The sequence below is a fragment of the Harpia harpyja genome, chromosome 9, assembly GCF_026419915.1.
Source record: "Harpia harpyja isolate bHarHar1 chromosome 9, bHarHar1 primary haplotype, whole genome shotgun sequence".
Taxonomy (NCBI): Eukaryota; Metazoa; Chordata; class Aves; order Accipitriformes; family Accipitridae; genus Harpia; species Harpia harpyja.
In genome coordinates this window covers 38,616,756-38,637,077 of record NC_068948.1, presented here as the reverse complement: position 1 = coordinate 38,637,077, position 20,322 = coordinate 38,616,756, and the positions used below count along the sequence as shown (strand labels likewise).

Genomic DNA, 20,322 nt, shown 5'->3' with positions numbered 1-20,322 from the left:
CTGTTTCCATTCAGCCCAGATCTGGCATTTCCTGAAAACCGGACTCGGTTGAAGCTTGAGACCGGCATGTAAGCTTACCCATTTTGTTGTAGTAACTCCGCATTACTTGCTTGCTTCCCAACGCCGCCATGCACAACCGGGTCGTCTTTCGGTCCTGCTGGTACAGTGCACAAACCTCTCATCTCCAAGCAACCGCAGTAAGGGATGGCAGTAAAATCTGCCAATTGCTATGTAAATGTTAAAAAGAAAGGACCCGTCTTTCTGGCAACGCACATGAACCATTAAGTAAACCGAATAACGTGATTTTAGATGACCAGTACATTGTACTTAACCCAGATAAACATCAGCAGTTTACACCCTGTCCTTTTCGAGGTCTAATTAACATCCTCATAGGTCGTAGGGACCTTGCAAACAAAGTTACAGGGAACTATCATAAAACATGCCCCAGTTTGAGCCACATACCTTTATGCCAAAACTACACCGAAGACATGCAACCAGACATGGTGTATGAGTGCAGACCACAAACACGTCAGGAAACAGCTATTTAGTAACAGTCACAGCTAGCTGACCTTCAGGCAGAAACTCAGTAACCCGATGATGATGACATTCCTGGCCCCTGGGCTGTCTGCAGCATTTATTTTGGCAGTGGTATAGAAAATCCACTGATATATTTTGACCAGGAAGCACTGATCAGGCAACCAGCAAAGACCTCGCTCCTGTCCCACAGGGAGCCTTGAACACCCTCCCCTGGAAACCCACACAGGCCTGCTTCATCCGAGCAACACAACAGGTTTCAATAACCAAAAGAAATCATTTTAAGACCTTAAAATCCAGTAGCATGGCTTGCCTCGAAGTTGCAGCACAAGAGCAATACGTGCCTAGAGACCGGGAACTTCATAAGCCCAGCGATGACAACCCTGAGCTCCTCCTGGGTGGAGGAAAACCAGGCAATACGCTCAGAGACTGCACAACCCATTAATGTATTTCTCAGGAGACAACACGGCTGAAGCTAAGAAACCAGAGATATTCTGTCTAGAAACAGTTTGTGTAAACTGTTTGTTTTTTTTTAAAAAAGACCAACTTCAGAAATAATTCTTGGGAACCTATTAAGAGAACAAACTACATATAGTTGTTTATCTGAGGTATCACCTGGGAGTTTACACTAGTTTACACAGGCCCCCCTCACAGCAGTTCATAACCTCTGTTTTGGAAGTGGCGTGTCCTATACCTGCCAAATCATAAGCTCATTTTCTGAGGCAATCGGGTTTGACGTTAACACAAGGCTCTAGACAACCTCCTACCCAATAGCTGCTAAAAAGATCATCTTTCCTTGCAAAAAGCCTACAACTTGTACAGATTACTTTGTAATGAGCATGGGAACCTTCTTCCCATAGAGCCCTGCAAGCACTTTCGCCCAAATGCAGATAAAATTTTCATTTCTAAGTCACATACCCTATGTGCCTTAGTGTCATCCAATGATGTGGAAGAGAAGTCATGAGCTGTATGAAATCAAGTTACAGACCATGTGCAGCCCAGAGGCTCTCATTTCGGTTTCATTAACCCTCTTCCCGATACAAACAGCATCAGAAATGTCAGTGCCTGTATCGAAGTCGTCTCAAAATGGTTCTCTCTACACATCGACCCCGCAGATACAGCCATCTCCATAGCAATGGAAAGGATCTGAGAAAGTAGCTCAACTCCAAACTCCCACCTAGTACCTGCAGGGACAGCCTCCAAACAAAAAAACCCCACTTTCTCCCCTCACTGCCAAACACACACTGGGGCTGGGAGGCGGGGGGGGGAGCTGCCCGGAGAGCGTTAATAGAGCTTGAATAGGGTTATCAGTTTGTTTGATGTAATCAACAACATTACCATGTGCACATTATAATGAACGTACAGACATCTGCAGAGTTTGATGGATGAGCTGATAGCAGGCGAGTTATAGAATCCATCTGGTTGGAAAACCATTGTCATTTCAGCTAAAAATCACATTAGCGAACTCATATCACAACTTGGTATTATTTAGCTTCAAACTACAATACCAGAGTAAATGGTATACTTTTTTTCTGAAGAGAGCTTGCAAAATATTCAGTAACTTGACACTAATAGCAGTATGGCGGGATTTTTTTTCTTCTTTCTTTTTTTAAATGCACCGAGTGCTTTAGTTAAGTCTGAGAAAAAATGAAGGAGGTTTTTGCCTATCTTGCAACAAAACCTCTCTTGAGATACGGGTCTGCTCTGCATCAGGAGAGTTTCCTAGTAAATGCATGAATGAGTGCTTCTATGAGAAGCAAGATTATAAATCCAGAGCATCAGTAAGGACTGATGAAGCCTAGGAGAACTTAAGAAGCCCTAAGTCAAGGCCTGTATTTTCACTCCAAGAGGAGGTAGAGAACTAAAGCTTGGGAAAATCTCATACTAAATTTACACTTGCAGCAGTACCCAGAGCATAGCATGCTTAGCAGGACACTGCACTGGTCAGTACATCCCACATGAAAGACGCTTACACACCACACGTGAACCTGAGCTGGGGCAGAGGGCAAACATTTCACTTGCGTTTCACACAGGAAGATTTCAATTTTGGCTGCAACCTACCAAAGCGACAAACGAGGCCAGAAGACACCCATGCACGTACTTGCTCCCCATTATAACACCCAGCACGCGGCCACGAGCGGCGTTGCAGCGTGCTGTGCTCGCACCCGCGCAAAACCCATCCCTGGGAGCATCCCGCCATGGACAAGCACATCCCCACCCCGTAACACAGCAAAACAGGGAATACCGCCACGGCTCCTAAGCACCGACGGCGTGAGCAGCTCTTTCATCCAAGGCTCTCCCATCACCTCCCGCACAAACACAGCATGTATTTCAAGTTACACATACCAGGGTTGAAAGACCGTTCCCTCAAGTCAGAGGGGTGACATGAGTTTCCCTAAGCAGCAAATCCAGCCTCCCACCGGGTACCCGAGCAATGGCACCAGCAGCTGAGGTGACACAGGCAGCAACGAAAGGACTTGCCCGGAGCTCAGAGAGGAAACTTGTGGCGGAGTCAGAAAGAAAACCCCGTTATCTCGACTTCCGGACCCCTCTGCTAACCGCCAGACCACAAAACACTTTTATTGTAGGATAACATTACAACAAATAGCCATTTTCTGTTAGCAGAAAACCCACTTTGCAGTTTTACTTTTAAAAATCCATTTTTACTCCAACTCCGTAGGATTGCAAGCCAGCCTTGTGATGCGGCATAAACAATTTTTCCTTCCTTTGCATGCCCCAGTTTTATTAAGTAATCCCCATAAAAGCAATTACTGAGCTTTGGACTGAAAAATAACTAGGGGAAAAAAAAAAAAAAGAGACACAGCAAATTCTGTGTATCTTCATTTGCATACAGATCCCCTCCCTCCCCCCTTCTAAGGTTTCTGCCATGAGGTCTTTTATGTCTCTTTCAATAATCATATAATTATATGATTCCTAAAGTACACGCTGGCAACACTTCAGGGGATTTTAGTCATTACAGGTGACAAGACTTTTCTCTCATGTCTAATGCTCGCTAGGATTTCCTTCCACTTCATTCACAGATAAGATGAAGAACCAAGTTACACCCAAAACCCTCTCCCAGACAGATTTGGGGGGAATCAGCCCTCTTTCCTCTCCATTATGGATACACGGAAGTGGGCAGAACTGAACTGCAATGAACTTCAACTGGAATTAAGCATTTTTTCAATTAAGTGGCCCATCATTTTTCCCAGGCACCACGTCCAACTATTCTAATGGCTTTCACATTTTTTTTCTTTAATTTTACAATCTGAAAGAAATGCCAAGGTTCCATCAAGGACCAAGAACACCGTAATTCCGTTTCTTCCAATGGTTGCAAGTTATTAACAAGCTGTCAAAACACCATAATTATTTTATATCAAGTTTGACTGATTCCATAAACATCTCTTAGCTGCATACTATCTTGAGTCTCGCTCCCCGAGTGCAAGTACGTGTTCAGGTTAAGCGGAATAAAGAGGCTCCACATCCTCTTCGACAGCAGTGCAAGAGACATTTATGAGCCACCAAAAAATCAACTGCAATAACACTTTTATTAGCTGATGCACTTGATGTCATTGTAAGGTTTGAGACATTTCTTCCCTTAAAATTCTTCGGGGTTTTAGCTCGTCTGTACAAATTAGAGCTACCAGGAAAGAAACTGCAGCCTCGCTAACCAACAGGAGGGGTTAAAGAAACGAGCTTGGTGCCCATCAGCACGCCACAGCCCGCTGAATAGCCAGAAGCCCTCAATTATCATTTGTTTCCCAACTTGGGCTGCAGCTTCCTCCTAACCTAAGCATCTCCTCACTAAGTACAGGCTAGATCACGGATACGCTAGCATCAGAGTAAATCAATCTATATTTGAAAATGGAAAAAAACCCCAAACAATTACAGTCATATTTTTACAAAGCTAAAAAGAACAACTGTTGCAGAGGAAGATAATGCGATGACATCCAAGCGCAAACACTATAAACTTCACATTCAGACTACAGGCACAAGTGCACTATATATATATATATACTTATTTTCTGAACGCCTCTCTATCACAACTGTTCAGAAGAGAGCAAGGCAGGCTTTGGACGGAGGAGAGGAGCCCGAGCGCAGCTCCCTTGCCCTGCTGACAGTGCCCGGCAGTCCCCAAAATAGAACATTTGCCTTCAAATTGCCATGTTTGTGTGGCACAACTATAGATAGCCAGTACAAGATTAAAAAAGCTTTGCTCTGAGCACAAAGGGAGAGACAGGAATGGTGCCATAAGCCCATGTTTTGCAGCCAGTAGCACAGGGAAATCATTTTGATCCCTTCAATCCCCTTATCCATGCCAACCACTGACCTTGCAGATGCAACTTTTGTTCAAGTTTATTCCCTTTTTGGCTTGAAGCAAGACAGAGCTACAAAGGCAACTCTCTCCATTCATCTTGGATCATGCAAGCGCTATGTACATAGCTGCCCCCGCACTCCTCTTCGCCAGGCATTTCTGAACTTCGGATCCAGTCACTTCGTACAAAATAATTAAGCTACCAAAATCGACATGCACCTATTCGCCTGTCATTAGGGCTCGGCACATCTGCTGGCCTGGCTGGGCACAGGGCGGGAGAGCCCTGCAGCCGTGGTTCGTCCCTGCCCAGCTTTCACAATTGCTTGCACCAGAGGAACTGGACCAACAACTAAATGCAGGTTGCAGGTCGCGTTTTGCCTAGGCAGCTCGGAAGCTGTTTAACCCTCTCCTCCATTTTAAACATTTTGGATTAATAACAGAGAGACTGATTCTCCTTTCAGCATTTGAACAGTATTCTTAACAGTTCATTAGTTTTGGAAGAGAGACTATTTTTCAAGGAGATGGAACAGGGCTGGTAAAATAGTGCTCCGACTCTCTTCTCTATGCGAGGAGCACGGCTGGAGCAGTCACAGCCCCCGTTGTGCTGAACACAGCAGAGCCAGAAGATATTTAAACAGCAAGAGCCACTTCACCTACATAAAACTCTTTTATACCTTTACCATGATAAACTGGAGGCATTAAAGTGCAGTGAATTGGAAATTGTTCTCACTTACAGCTGGATGTTCACATACAACCGATACCAAGATGCACGCCCTACATACTGTATTTCAAATCTTTATTTTTAAAAAATACTGCATCAAGCAGGACACAGTGTTTCAGTTCTGCTGATACTGTTCGCTCTCAAGCGCTTGCTGCGGCACCACAGACAAACTACACTATGTTCCCCACAACCTGTATCACCAGGACAAAGACCAGAAGCTGAAGAAGCTGAAGCAATAAGCACATTTCGGTAGCACTTTCCCCAGCCAAGGCGCACACAGGGTTAGGATCTATACGTGTACAAAGCCCACCAGGTCTAGTTAAGCCTGATGCAGGAGGAGCAGCCTGCAGTGGCTGTGCCTGGAGAATTCAACACCTCACACCAAGAAACAGAGCAGGAGAACAGGATACCAAGAGGAAAAAAAAACCCACCCCAAAACCTTTATATCAGTGTAACTGTCTCCAGCCCAGGTATTGTATCTCTGTACCTATACGAATTTTTAAAGAGGTACAGTTGTGCGATACATCAGCCCTTCTACAGAGCAAGCAGGAACCCATCAAAGAAACAAAGTGAAATATGCCAGGCTGGTCCTACCTGGCTCCCTTGTTCACTGTTATTTTCCCAGAAAGTAACATTGTGATAGTCAGTCTCATTCTGTGAAATAATTGAGAAAAACAATAAAAAGTGCATCTTATTAGCATACGGAGAGAATAGTAAAGTATTCAGTTCTTACTAGACAAGAAGTCGAATGCACTACTGGGAGTAAACATTAATTTGGATCCAATACCATCTATTACTTGGGTGAAGTAGAACACTAATTATATTATAAACCTTTTATAAAAAAAAAAAAAACTTATCTGAGCAATACAGAGTACCTTATATTTCTTAAATATGATATATTCAAATTTTTTTAATTAATTATAATTTATCTTCTGAATTTCTCTGTGGTGGTTGGTCCACTTGACATTTCAACAAGCTTCATCTCATGTTTTACCCCAGGTCTCAGACCACCGAAGAAAGGCTGAGCAGTTATGCTACAGGAAATGATTTTGGAAAAATTGGTAAGATATTAAGAGGTCTTTCAAAAAACCTAGACAGACAGGGTCGAGTGCAGTTTGAGCTAAAAATGAGACCTCAGGTAGGGATGAGGGTGACCCTGAGCTCGGTTGGGATTTTCACAAGCCGTTTCCTTTCTCCGATGCCGTTGCAGCCACGTTAAATGCACTAATGGTGCCCCGACCCAGGCTGCAGGCATCGCCCCGGTCGGGGGCTGTACTCGCTGCGCACCCGGTCACTCCTGTTGAGCAGCTCGCTCTCCCGTGTGCAATACACCCGTTGATCCCAGCAGGTTTTTACTGATGAGGTAGAGAACTCCAGCTCCGACAAAAGAGCTGGATCCTTCCCCACCGCTGCCGGCCATCTGACCGTGGTTTGCGGGGAACCTAGCTCCCCTTGGTTCCTGGCCTGACCGAGCAGATACGTCAGGCTTTCCAGAGCTCACCCCTCTGTTTTAGGTCTGCATTAGCCACCTCTTATTCCTTAACAACAACAAAAATACCTTAAGTACCCACTTCGGACAAGATGCAAAATATCAACAGCTAGGAGAACAAATCAATGGAGACTAACAAGCCTTTGGGAAAACCAAAAGGCGTTTAGAGCCTTTAGAGCACCATCCAGAAAATCATTAGCTTTCCTGAGGTTAAAAGCACTTTTTTAAAGGAATAACCAGCCATCAGAAACACTAACTTGACACACCATCACTTGACAATTAAGTAGAAGGGAAAAACACTTAAATATCTAGAAATTTGTTTTAGAACATAAGACTAGCTATGAAAAAAACTAAGCTGCAAAGTACATATAGAAAGATAGGATGATAAATGAGAAGTTACATAGCTAGGTCAGTGGAACTAGCACAAAACCTTTGGAACAGGAAGCTGCAGTTAAATGCACTGGTTTTCTTATCAATGAGAGATCAGAGCAACAGTAACAGCACAGTGTACAACACACATGTGAAAACAGCCTTATCAAGATAACAGCTGAAGAACTTATGGATTCTGTCCAGAAGTCTACTATCACCATTAGGCTTTCTAAACTCTGCTACGCTCAGGCGCAAACAGCAGAGAAGGAACCGCGATTTAGCCCTACCAGACCTCTGGATACAAACAAAAGTAAGAGTGGGCAAAGTGTTAATCTCCTTAGGGTCTGCAACCAGATGCAGCTGGGCCCTAACTCAGCTCGTAAGGGCAGCTTCGCCACTTCACCACGACATGCACGAAGTCAAGGTCTGCCTCTTTTCAGCTCGGGGATCTACTTCTGCACAACGCGTCGCTCCACGCACATTTGCAAGCGGATTCTCCAGGAGATTCTATAAATAGGTTAAACATTCCTAAAAAACCCATACGCGCACACACCAGGAAAGTTAAAATTTCCATGCAGTGTTCCAAAGCTTTGCTGGAATCTGTAAAAATGATAAACAACAGCCAAAAAGAAAACACAACCCCTTGTCTTTCCAACTACTTTGGGAGAACAATTGCTCTCAAAGATCGCATTCATTAACATTCTGATGAAGTTCCCTTTTAGCGCTGTTTTTCATACTTGAAAGGAACAGCTATGATCAGAGAGAGCCCTCAACTACCGACTCACTCATTTAGATTCTCTCGCTCTGATTCACCAATCACCTTCAAGAATAATTAGCAGCTTCGTCTGAACGTAATGAATATACACACATGCTCACATACATACCATTCATTTCGGAAGGCGGCGAGAAATCCCCTGTTTCTCAGCCCGCCAGCTCTTCTGACCCCCGGCACAGGAACCATCTCCTGGGCAGCACCATCACCTGATGGTTTTCCAGCAGCTGCCCATCTCGCTGACCGCCCCAAGCCAGCAGGTCAGGGCAAACTAAGTTTCCAGGTTGTTAACTCCAAAGTTGTGTTCAGTGACTGGGTATTAACAAAAAAAAAAAGAGAGAGAGGAAAAAAAACCAAAACCAAAACACCACTACACATACATCAGCTGCACCTAACCTGAGTTGGAGCCGGATTTGTACAGGAAGATTCAGGGGAAGGAACGGAAAGGGGAAGTTTTCACTTCTTATGCACAGAAAGAGGTTGCTGCTGGTTTGTCTGTGGGCTTTCTCTTCCTCTTTTTTCCTTAATTTAAAATATATATATAATCAACTCTGTATATGAAAGATGGTAGGATAGAGGATCCGTAAGTTAAGTCACAAGTATCACTGGAACAAGATGCAGTATTTTCAAATGACAACTGCCAAAGGAAACATTATCACATGAGTTAAATCAAAATCCAGAACGCTTAAAATTCACACCAAAGAGCTAAAGGAGACTTCATAAAGCCATCCCTCAGTATCAACCTTAACTGCTCACTCCCCCAGGTCAACACAAAGGAAGAATATATATATATATATATTTATTCTGTAAAGCACCCTTTATTTACAGGAACACCAGTGGCGAGAATTTTCTTCAGTAGGGAAGGGGAATTCACAATATTTGGAGATAAAAAGAAAAACAAACAAAAAACCACCTCACCTCTCCCAAATGCTTCTACCATTAAGTTCTGCCTAACCACTGAGAAATTTAATTTCCAAGGGGAAGCCCAACGCTTAGCTAGCCTATAAAATGTAAATCACAGATCACTGTAACGTCAAGTGACAAACAAACCTAGAAGAAGAACACAAGAAAGGATCACAATGAACTACCACATATGCAACAAAAGCTCCTTTTAGGATTAGAAATTTCATAAAACAGACTTTCTTAGTTCAGCACTGTCCCTAGGCCGCTTTTATTCTTTCTCCCCCCTCGTGAACATAGAAGGTTTCAATTCTTACTTATTTTCAAAATATGATCACAGCAGATTTTAAGCACCCTGAAAAAACAAATACTCACTGAAACACCAATCTCGTCCAAAGCAGAAGAAAACCACCTGTGGCAGTCAAGTTCACTAGAGAACACAGCTCCACACCACGCAAAATGACCTTGCCGTTTCAGTCATTTACAGGGGCGTATATTGCTTTAAAGTAGTTTTGCCTTAATAATCCCCTTCCCTTGGTGCTGCGTCAAATCTGCCAGACATCACCCATGGTCAAAGGCAGTGCTGCATGGAAAAATCCACACAACGCAGAGTATTTTCTCCTTTTTAGCGTTACCGGGATTTACGAAATGCACGCGATCATTGGGGCTCTGAGAACCTCGAATACAACAGACCTCCTAGTTCAGCACCTGAGAGAAACAGATGAGTCCTGCTTGCACTATTCCCTCTGAGGTGCCAACTACCATCCGAGATGCTGAGGTGCACATGCTCTCTTGCATGCTGGTAAATACAGTAGAAAACAATTAATTTCAGGTGGTACTGAAGTCTTTTGCAAGAGTTTGAAAGGGGACATTTTTGTAAAGACATACTTTTTTTTTTTTTTTTTTTTTTAAAAGAAAAAAGAGAAGTGCTTCCACAGACAGATATGCTTTGGGGTGGCAGAAGTTTAAGGTCACCTTGTATCCTCGTGCGCACTATTATCAAGGTTATGGTTTGGTTGATTTGATAACAAGGCTTATCCCATTTGAAAAGCCCGGAGTTTTCCCTGTCAGCCCTGGAGGGACTGCACTATCATTTTAATTCTATTTCCTGATAATGTGCTCATGATGGTAGAAAATTTCTGCAGGAAGATGAATTTTACTTTCTTCACTGACAGCTCAGTAGAGACTCAGGGGTTTAATTGGACCTATCTGCTGATGCATATTTGACTAAGAGCATGCCCAAGAAAAAAAAAAAAAAAAAAAAAAGAAGATACAGACAGGTCTATGGCTTGTTTTAGAGGCACACGAAAGCGGATCGCTCGCTCATTATCAGTTCTGCATAGACAAAATAGTTGGCTTTCCTCTTAGGACAACACCCCACAAATGACACCGCAAGAGGCCAAAGAATAGCCATCGCCGAGCCAACACAAATCATCTTCCCGCTCCGGTACCTACACACCTAGTGCTGCTCAGGGACCGTGGGCTAAACATCCCTCCTGAGCAGAAGCCCAGGCTCCCCAAGCAAAGGTTTCATCGCCCTGACGCCGGGGTAGATGGCCAAGGCCACCGCTGACACCTCCGTGGGAGCACAGGGACCATCTCTGGGACTTTGAGAAGTTGGTTCCATGAGCAAAAAACCTCCCGACGATGCCACCAGAGCCCCGAGGCCTGCAGGGCCGGAGGGGTGGGCCGGGGAGAAGCAAAGCCCACGAACAAAATGGGATCTCAAAGCCTGAGCCAAAGATGTTAAGAGATCCCGGGGCAAATCTGAGATTATTCATTAGCCTGCCTGCACACAACCCTTCGTCACTGCAACGCGGGTTAATAGATACACGGGTGACAGGAAATCTGAAGTAGGGAGAGCACCCAAAACTTTGCCTACGTTTTTACCACGGCGTGTCAAAGAAAGCGGGCAAGGCACCAGGATTGCTCATATTTACTGCGAATTCAAGTTATTGTGCCCGTCGAGTGACTTGTTCGGTGCTTTCTCTGGACAACTCACTTCTTCTCCTCACATACAAACAAAACAAAAATCAAAAGCCAAAGTCTTAGTTTGTCAGTGCCCCTCTGAAAATATTAAATTTCCTGCTCTGCTTAACTTAGCTCAGACAAGGCAGGCAGTATTTGCTCAGCAAATATTGTTTGTAATAAGTTAGACAAGCAATATTTTTTGCCAGCCTATTAACACCAGAAAAATATGTACAGTCAACAAGAGATGAAGAATTTGTTCAATTACTTCAAAAATGGGAATTACAACCAAGGGATTATTATCCATTTAAACATCTCTTTTCCACAAAATGTCAAACACTAGCCATTTGCTAACAATCTCCGGAGACAGATAAAGTAACATTTTGGCAATGCAAACACAAACTCCTCGGGGGGGGGGGGGGGGACGGGGGGGGGGGAGGAAGAAGGGAGGGCGGGCGGGAGGGGGAAGCTCCACCATTCACAACAATACCGGACCATCCCAACACGCCAGGAATATTTTGCAGCCCTCCGCCATCCAATTAAAACCCCAAACAAACATTTGACTTGCCCTAAGTGATAGTTAACACCAGCCGGAGCCGGAGGGAGAAGGGGGGCTGGGGAAGGGGCCGGGGGGGGGGGGGGGCGGGGGGTGCAGCAAGTTGCCAGCGGGGCTGCGAGCACCCGGGCTGGCTCGCCACCCTCCTGACCGCAGCCCCGAGATCCCTCCGGGCTGACACCAGGATTAACGCGCATTAATTGCTATTTGCAAAATTCAGCAGCCTGAAAGCGCCGCGCTTCCTTTTTCAATTTTTTGCTTTTTTTTCAATTTTTTTTTTTCTTTTTTTCTCCCACCCCCTTCCATTTCCCCCAGCCCAGCCCCCCCGCTCCCCAGGAGGGAAGAGCCCCCCCGGCCCCCTCCCCTCTTACCTCCAGGGCTTCCAGGGTGTTGAAGCTGGCTATGGCGAAGCCATCGATCAGGTCCTCTTCCTGGGAGCTGGACTCGCGGCGGCGGCGGCGCGGGGGCCGGGCGGCGCGGGCGGCGGGCGGCGGGCCCCGCGGGGCGGTGCAGTTCTGGCCGCCGTTCTCCTTGCCGGGGCTCGGCTCCTTCTCGGAGCCCGAGGAAGGGCTCTGGTTCCGCGGGTCGCGGGCCGCCGCCTCCCGCCGCCGCACGCGGTCCCGCTGCGACCTCGACCTCCGGCTCTGCCGGATTTTCCCATCCATCGCCGAAGAAGAAGCAAATTTTTAAAAAAAAAAAAATTAAAAATAATAATAATAATAAAAATAATTAAAAATAAGAAAAGGAGAAGGCCGGGCGCGGGGGGGGGTGGGGGGCGGGGGGGGGCGCGGGGGGAGAGAAAAGTCGCCCCCCTCCAACTCACCGCTTCCCCTCTCCAAACCCCGGAGCCCCTTAAAAAATATTAACAATAATAATAATAATAATTTAAAAAAAAAAAAATCAACAACAACAACAAAAAAAATCCTGCTGTTCAGACCCTCGGATCCAGGGCGATGATAATCCACAGAGCAAGGCTGGGTGGCGGTGGCGGTGGGGCGAGCGGCACACACACACAAAAAATATTAAATCCACGGAATGACCTTGACAAATTTCCACCCCCCGCCCCCCCCCCACCCCCCCAAAAAAGCAGAGACGGGAAGAGGAGGGGAGGAAAAAAAAAAAAAAAAAAAAAAAAGAGAAGGGGGGGGTAAATATCTGGATCAGGACGAGGACACCTCGGATTCACTCGGCGCGGAAGAGAGAGGCAGATCCAGGAGGCTCGACCCAGCTCGGGATAATCCAGGCGCGGCGCCCCCTCCCCGGGGGCAGCGCCGCTCCGGGGCCCCGCTCCGGCCGCCGCGCACCGCGGCGGGGGGGCCGCCGCCGCCGCCGCGCTCGCCGCCCAACTTTCTTGCCGCGGAGCGAGCGAGACAATCCCTGGGCAGCCCCCGCCGCCGCCCGCCGCCGCCGCCCGCCGCCGCCGCCGCCGCCGACCCCTCCTCGCCGGGCGCCGCCGGCGGCTCGCAGCCCCCCGCCGGCGCGGCGCGGCGCCCCCGCCGCCGCCGCCCGCTGCCGGATGGCGCTCGCCCGCCCGCCCCAGCCCGGCCGCCCGCGGCGCGGCGCAGCCCCGGCCCCCAGAAGCCGCTCAGTCGGCGCTGCCCGGATGCCGCCCCATTCTCCCCGAGCTGGGACGCGGCGCTAGCACCGCCCGGCCGGCCGCGCATGAGCAGGGCTGCCAGCTGCGCGTCATTCCCCGGCGCAGGCCCGGCCGTGCCCCCGGCCCCCCCCCTTCCTCCTCCTCCTTCCCGCCCCGCCGCCGCCGCCGCCGCCGCCGCCGCCGAGCGACCGCCCGCCCGCCTTCCCCCCCACCCCCCCCCGGCCCTCAGCGGGGGTGGGAGGGGGCGCCGCGGCCCGCCCTCGCCCCCGCGAAAAGTTTCCCCCCCCCCCGCTCCCCGGCCCGGCTCCCGCACCTCCTCCCTGCCGCGGCCCGGCGACCCCCCCCCCCCGTCCCGCTCTCGCCTCACGGGGCCGGTGGAGCCCCCGGGAAATGGAGGGGAGGGGGCACCGCCGGCAGACCCGCGGGGCGGCGGGAGGGGCTGGCCGGGGTCGAGGGACGAGTGGAGGGGACGGGGGCGAGCTGGGGACGAGGGACGACCTGGGAGGGAGCTGTAGGACGGGTCGGGGGTTAAACGAGGGTCCGGGGGACGAGGGGTGAGCTGAGGGACGGGCCGGGGGTCAAAGGATGAGCCAGGGACAAGGAACGAGCTGAGGGATGAGCTGGGGCTTAAACGGTGAGCTGAGGGACGAGGGACAGGCCGAGGGGTGAGGACAACCTGAGGGGCGCAGGAGGAGCCGAGGGACATGGGAAGAGCTGAGGGATGAGCCATGGAACAATTTGGGGGTCAAGGAGGGGACGAGCTGGTGATGAGGGAGGGTGCACGGGCACAGGAGCTGGGCAGCCAGAGCTGTAGGTGGGACACGGAGCAGCGCAAGGGGGCCGAGGGTGAAGGCCAGGGTCATGGAGACGGAGGCAGGAGACCCTTCCCGTTCATCGCCCCCTGCGCGCCGTCTGTCCATCTCGCTGAGGTTTCATTCGGGCTCTGCAACACAGGCGGAGGCTGCAGTTGCCTTCTTGTTTCCCTGCTGTTTCGGGCCCTCTCCTCTCTCCAGGATCGCTGAGGCCGAGGTTTGGTCCCCGGGCGCTTCCCTGGAAAGGGGACCGGCTCGGTGGCCGACTGAGCAGCTGTGCAATGCCCAGCCCCAGGGACGGCGCTGAGGGAGGTGTGCCTGGATCAGGGCCCCGGCGCAGAGCGCCAGCTGTCCCACCTATCGCAATGGTAGCAGGACCTAATCCTCCTGTTATCGTCTTTTATTGCACGCAGTCAGATATTGCCGCACGTTACCATCGCTCCTGGGTACTCCCTTCCTTGTGTGTGGCTGGCTTTGCTCCATTTCACTGACTTGGCTTCATTCCTTTCGTCTTCAGCTGCTTTTGCCTTCCCCGGGGGGTAGCTTCCAGTTCCAGACATGAGAGAAGTTAGAAGGATGTTGTGAAACGGAACCTAAAGAGAAGTCCACCGAGCTTCATAAACAAGCAGGGAAAAATCCATGAAGGAGATTGAGTGTAAGCGGGAGCTGTGGAATTAAGGAAAGCCAAAAAAGTCTCCAGCCACCTGCTCCCGCTTGCGTTCCAGTCCAGTCATCACCGGGGATGGTGGCTTCCTCAGGCCGGTGCCCCCAGCAGTGGCAGGCTGGTAGCTGGATATCGAACACACCCGTCAAAGGCTTTGATGTAGGGACTGCAATGCCTACCTTTCCTCGGTTTTCTTGTATTCCTGATCTAACTGTAATAACGGAGCAGTCGAAAATTAGCCTCCTTCCACCTGGCCCCAACAGGGTCTTTTAGAAGGGTTTCTGGCAACAGCTTTGCCCTACCTTACTTAAACAAGAGCTAAAATAAATACCATCCTTTTAAAATGTAGCATAGAAACGTCATTTAAACTTAAGCAATTTAAAACCAAAGGTAGAAATCCCGTGTGTAGTACAAAGCCTCTTAATGCAAATAGTCAGTCATGCATTGCATGCCTCAATCACATTTGTATCGGTGTCATTTGTGTCCTAATAAAATCCTATAATCTTTTGCGTGCCAATTAAACAAGGAAGATAGCTAAGTCTAGCTGCTTCCTTGGGTAATTACAGGCTAGGGGGGAGTCAGTTATCTGCTGTGGGTTTTGCCGGACTGTGGATTTCCAACGGGGTATTTTCTCTCCTGTTTCTTTAAGGGACAGTACTATAATTTTTTAGATGTATGGTATTTTAAAGCTATAACCAAGATCCAGGGGATGGTTGTTAATGAAAGACCTGGAGTTTAGATACACCCAGTTAAACAATGGATTGAGCTTAACAACTGTATTTGCTTTACCAATATTTTAAGACTCAGTTTCTAGAAAAGAGGATTTACACTGAGTTCAGTAAGCTATTTTTACATTTGTGAGCCTGTCCTTTAATTCACAAGGTAATTTCCATGCTGGTTATAAGTACATCATAAGGGTAAGTCGTTAAAAAAGATAAACTGGGGAATTTCTAACAGTTTCTCTTGGTAGCGCTCATTTCAGTCCCATTGTGCTTCAGGTCCTCCATCATTAATATGCATTTCTAGTTCTTCTTTTTTCATTCACTTCCAAATTTGCTGACCAACAAGGACGGTGGAAATTGCCTGTAAAGTTCCCTTCTTTGTTTCCTGTCAGCAGGGTCATCAAGATTCTCATCCCGCTTACATGTTTACATACAGGAGTTTAATGTCACTGTGAACGTAAACCAAAGGTGCCTTCTGGGGAAAGTTGTGAATACAATTGTTTTTTTTCAATTAACTCCACAAATTCAGCAGCGCTATGATTATCCATAGTTATCCCCAATTTTGTATATATGTATATTTTTGTTGAAAGGCGCTGCAGAAAGGTCATCCAAAGGAATTAACAATATCAAACAGTCCACATGTGAAAGGATGCTTCTATTTGAGACAGCATCTCTGAATCAATCGTGCCTTTCCTTCCACCAAGGCAATTTCACATTTTCAATAGAAGGCAGACGTACAGTGATTCTCCCCCCCCCCCCCCAGCATCAAATAGCTTTCCGCACAATAATATTCATCATGTTAAAACTCTAGGTGAATGATAATGGATCAGAGGGAATGAAAACAGACGGATGTTAAAACAGACAATTCCCTGCCACGAACCTGGGAGCCCTCCACTGCTGCCTAGTCCGTTCATTCAGTTCATAATTGTATTAGACATTCCAACAATAGAGAGGCCTTCTTCATTAATCCTGAATTTACTGAAAAGAAGCTTTGCAGACTATAGCTCTTGCGGTGCTTGGACAACACCGGGCAAAATTTACCGCAGGCTTAAATGGATAAAACTCGGCTAGGTAGAAAGCAGCACAGAAAATTCCCAAAGAAGCGAGAGAGGTGGGCCAGTGAGACAAGGAGGGAGGACAACCTAGCAGCAGCACTGCGGGTGGCCAGGAGACACTCGAGTACCTTTGCCAGGAGAGCTACAGCTTAGATGATACCAAGGAAATGGAGAGAAAAAGCTTTCCTCTTGCTGGAGCGCAGGCATAGCTGAACTTATCGACATCGCGCCTGTGTTTGATCTGATTTTCTCTTTTCAGCAGCCAGCCTACAACTAGCCACATGAGCCAGTGAATGCCAATCCCTGCCATGTGATGGGGCACAACCTTTTTGTAACCCTGGTCTGCATCAGGTGACTGGGGCTAAGCAATACAGATCAAGTCTCTTACCAGCTGTCCTGTGAGTCAGACCTTGATTACAATATTGACATTAACATTTTAATCACATGCATGTTGCTGCAGATTTTAATGACCAACCTGCTATGCCTTTGCTTTTTGAGGATCAGAAATTAGACCCCTGCCCGTAGCTTGAGCGAGTACAGCATCAGAACAGCAGCTCCCCTCGCAGTAAACATGGCATTGCTCTCGCCACCAGCCTGCCCCTGGACATTAACCTTGCTGGCACTGAACACCTCGCTGGAACGGGGACTTTGTTCTCAATTACTCTACTCCTGTGTCCGGGGCAGGACTGGAAGTTGTGAAAAAAGGAGAAAGGTGGTGCTTTTGTATTCTCTGTAGCCTGAGGCAATGTGAAAATCTACCCAGTCCCTGTCTAACTATCATTTTCGGATTCCCAGGGACCTTAATCAGAGCAGAGTAATCCAGAGACGTTTCCTTCATCCTGCGGAACTGGAAGCAGAGCGGCTATTATACTTTCCCTGCCTTGTGCCGTCAGAGCAAGGTGAAGAAACTTCAGTGGAAATGAGAATCAGGCCCCAAACCTGTGTTGTTCCTCCCACCCTAGAGGTACTCCACAATCTATTGCAAACACCGCAAGCTGAATCTGTGAGGCCTTGCTCTGTTAAAGACTATCGTGTCCAAGGTGGAAGGACAGCCAAAAGGTCAGAATAAATAAACTGAATACAAAATTGCTTAAGGCAATAAAAAGAGACCACAGGCTTTCATTGCAGTTCTGACACGCACCAGAACATACTTCAGGATGTTAAATAAGCTGGTTTTTGCGTTGCTGGGCTTAGCTGTTTTCCGCTGTTTCTCCCCCCGCTACCCCAATACTTTGCTAAAACGATCAGGCCTTAACTGCTTGGTATCCCTTCCACAAACACGGGCTGCCTTTATCACTGGCTTCACCGTGGTCATTTGCACTGAAAATACATAATCACTGTCAGAGTACAAAGAATCATTACGAATAATTAGTTACTTCCAATATGGCAAGTCAGTCTCATAAATCTTGAATATTTGGCTTTGGTTTTGGAAAGAGATTCCTTAATGGCTACACTTGTGAGACTCTGTTAATTGGTATAAAATTGTATTCAAAATTAAATTTGTTTTAACAGATCTAAATCACCCCAATAAATCAGCTTCAGCCTATCTGCTTTAAGGGTTCAAGTACGCTTTTTTTTTTATGCCTTTGGGAGAAAGTGTGCACTTGCAATCGGTGCATAGAGGGCTGGATCTGACCCTCCCCTCATTTACTAACCGCTTCCATATGTGGACATGGGAGTGATTTTGCTGGCCTGAGAAGGCATAAAGGAGAGGGAAGGGGGTACAACACCTTCTCCTTCCCTGCCCAGCTGTGGCAGCTCTGGGGCACTCAGCTTTCCTGCCAGGCAGGTGTGTGGGGAGCACAGCACAGTCGGGGTTTTAGCTGGTCTCAGCTATGGCGCAGTCAGTGTGCGAGAAAGGAATCGCCTGTCTCTGTTCCAGGTGGGCAAAGGAGAGGGGAGGGAAATTTCATGAGAAAAAGAAGGAGTTCAAGTCTATGTCTAATGGTCGGATATTGATGTTTTCTGTTTTTATGGGTAATAGTAGTGTGCATGGTAGTGCTCTTTTTTCCTTTAGGGAAAGAGTCTTTTTCATCTGATATCATGGGTGAGAGAAGGTGATAGTTAGTAACAATAGCTTAATTTTACTTGACCGTATGTACTCTATTTAGCTCCTGAAATTGTTTCAGGGCAGGATGTTATTATCTTTGTCCTTATTTGAAACTGGGGAAATGGAGACACAGAGACAAAACCTCAGTATTCCTCTCCCATAACTTCTTCAGTAGGCTGTCTTCCTCACCTATGCAGTGGGGACCACAAATTCTTCCTGAGATCCTGTGTGGTAAAAATCTGTTGGAAGAATTCCCCATTTGCATCCTGTCTGCTCTTACTGTCTGTTATCTTAAATCTCCCTCTAATTTTTTTTTTCTCCTCCAGAGATTCTTTCTTGCCTACTTCATCTCAGTAAAACTTTCCCCACCCTTCTCCTACCTGAGCTGTTGCCTGTATTTCTGCCTGTCTGATCTCCCTCAGGTTCTAGCTGTCGAACTTGTTCCATGTGGGCAGGCTCCGACTCCTGCCTGCAGCCTTATGAAGTTTGATGCTCTCTACTTGGGGATTTGCATACACATGGGTCAGATTTCAGGAGACTTTAAGCCTTGCAGGATATGTGCTGCCTTTTGCTTCATACATGTAAAGTCTGAAAACTGCCGTGTCTGTTGTCAGGCCCTGCAGCATAATCATCGGTAGCTAATATTATGTCTTGCTTGACTAGGTATGCTTAAATCCTGTTGGGCTCAGTGATCTATTTAATAATTCTTTTACTTGCTTTGAGAACGTTGCTAGTGCATAAACACCTTCTCCAGTGCTCCATGTGCTGCGCAGTACATGGTATTTAGGGGTGAATAAAAGTGAAAATCTTCTCAATGGGCTTTATTAGGTGCAACTGTTGCAACTGTTGGAAACTTTCCTTGGATAGAAGTTGCTTCTGTTTCCACATGTTTTGTAGGCTGTGCTCATTCTACTCTGAAATTTGTTAAAGTGATACATTTATTTTAATCTCTCAGTGTATATTATCAATCAGCTAATAGTTGAAAGAAAAAACTCTTAAAAAAACCCAAACAAGCAAAAAAACCCCACCCACCCACCTTGGGAAACCTGAAAATTGAAACTGTAAATATGTTTTTCTGTTCTAAGCCTGGAAACTGGGGGGAAAGCTAGTAAAAACTAACTCGGAGAAGATATATCTGGCAATCTACAACTTCCAGAGCTCTCCTGATAAAGGCTGGCAGGGTGTGCAAATGTAACTTAACACGTGGTCGGCTACTTATGATAAACAGGTGCTAAAACATTTCTGCAGTATTTCCTCCATTAATATTTTGTCTCTTTAAAGCAACCTTTAGGAAGATGTGTCATCTTAATTACAGTATCTGGGAGCAAGGAGTTTACTAGTATCTATGTAACTTGCTAAGAAAGGCTTCTGACTTTTCTGCACTGGGGATTTCAGCTCTCCGTGTACCAGCAGCAGGCTAAACACAAATGTAGACTGGCAGAATCACAATGATACATAATTTATACTGGGTCAAGTTACCCTTCGTGGAAAGTAGGTGAGCTGGGCAAGTGTTAAACAGAGCTTCACTCTCACTGTTGTCGATGGCTAGAATGGGGAATTTGTTCCCAGAATGGACGAGGCTTAACAAATTACTGCATAATTTTATGTCCTAATGTTTTTGGGTGGTCAGACCAACTTTGCACGAGCTAAATCAGAAGTGGATTCAAAGATATTTAGGAGAATACAGTAGTTAAAATGTTGGCTTGAGTGCCTGGAATCGTTGTGTGAAGAGAAAGGTAGAATTGGAAGCTAAATAAAAGGAAAACAGGAAAGATTGAAATGGATCACTTGCTGTTAG

The 20,322-nt window shown here is 47.1% G+C and overlaps 1 protein-coding gene and 1 long non-coding RNA gene across 17 annotated transcripts in view; one reads left to right on the top strand and one right to left on the bottom strand.

The window, feature by feature from the left end:
* Positions 1–12,312, bottom strand: part of FBRSL1 (fibrosin like 1) — a 558,326-nt gene extending 546,014 nt beyond the window's left edge. For all 16 annotated transcript variants that reach the window (XM_052798081.1, XM_052798088.1, XM_052798095.1 and 13 more), the window contains exon 1: positions 11,996–12,312. In XM_052798081.1, coding sequence (XP_052654041.1) covers positions 11,996–12,289 — 294 coding nt within the window. In that variant the 5' untranslated portion in view covers positions 12,290–12,312. The remainder of the gene's footprint in view (positions 1–11,995) is intronic.
* A 1,686-nt stretch (positions 12,313–13,998) lies between these two features.
* Positions 13,999–18,020, top strand: LOC128146592 (uncharacterized). The gene is made up of 2 exons (XR_008236787.1): positions 13,999–14,856; positions 17,270–18,020. It is a non-coding gene; the product is annotated as an uncharacterized LOC128146592 (long non-coding RNA).
* The last annotated feature ends 2,302 nt before the right edge of the window (positions 18,021–20,322 follow it).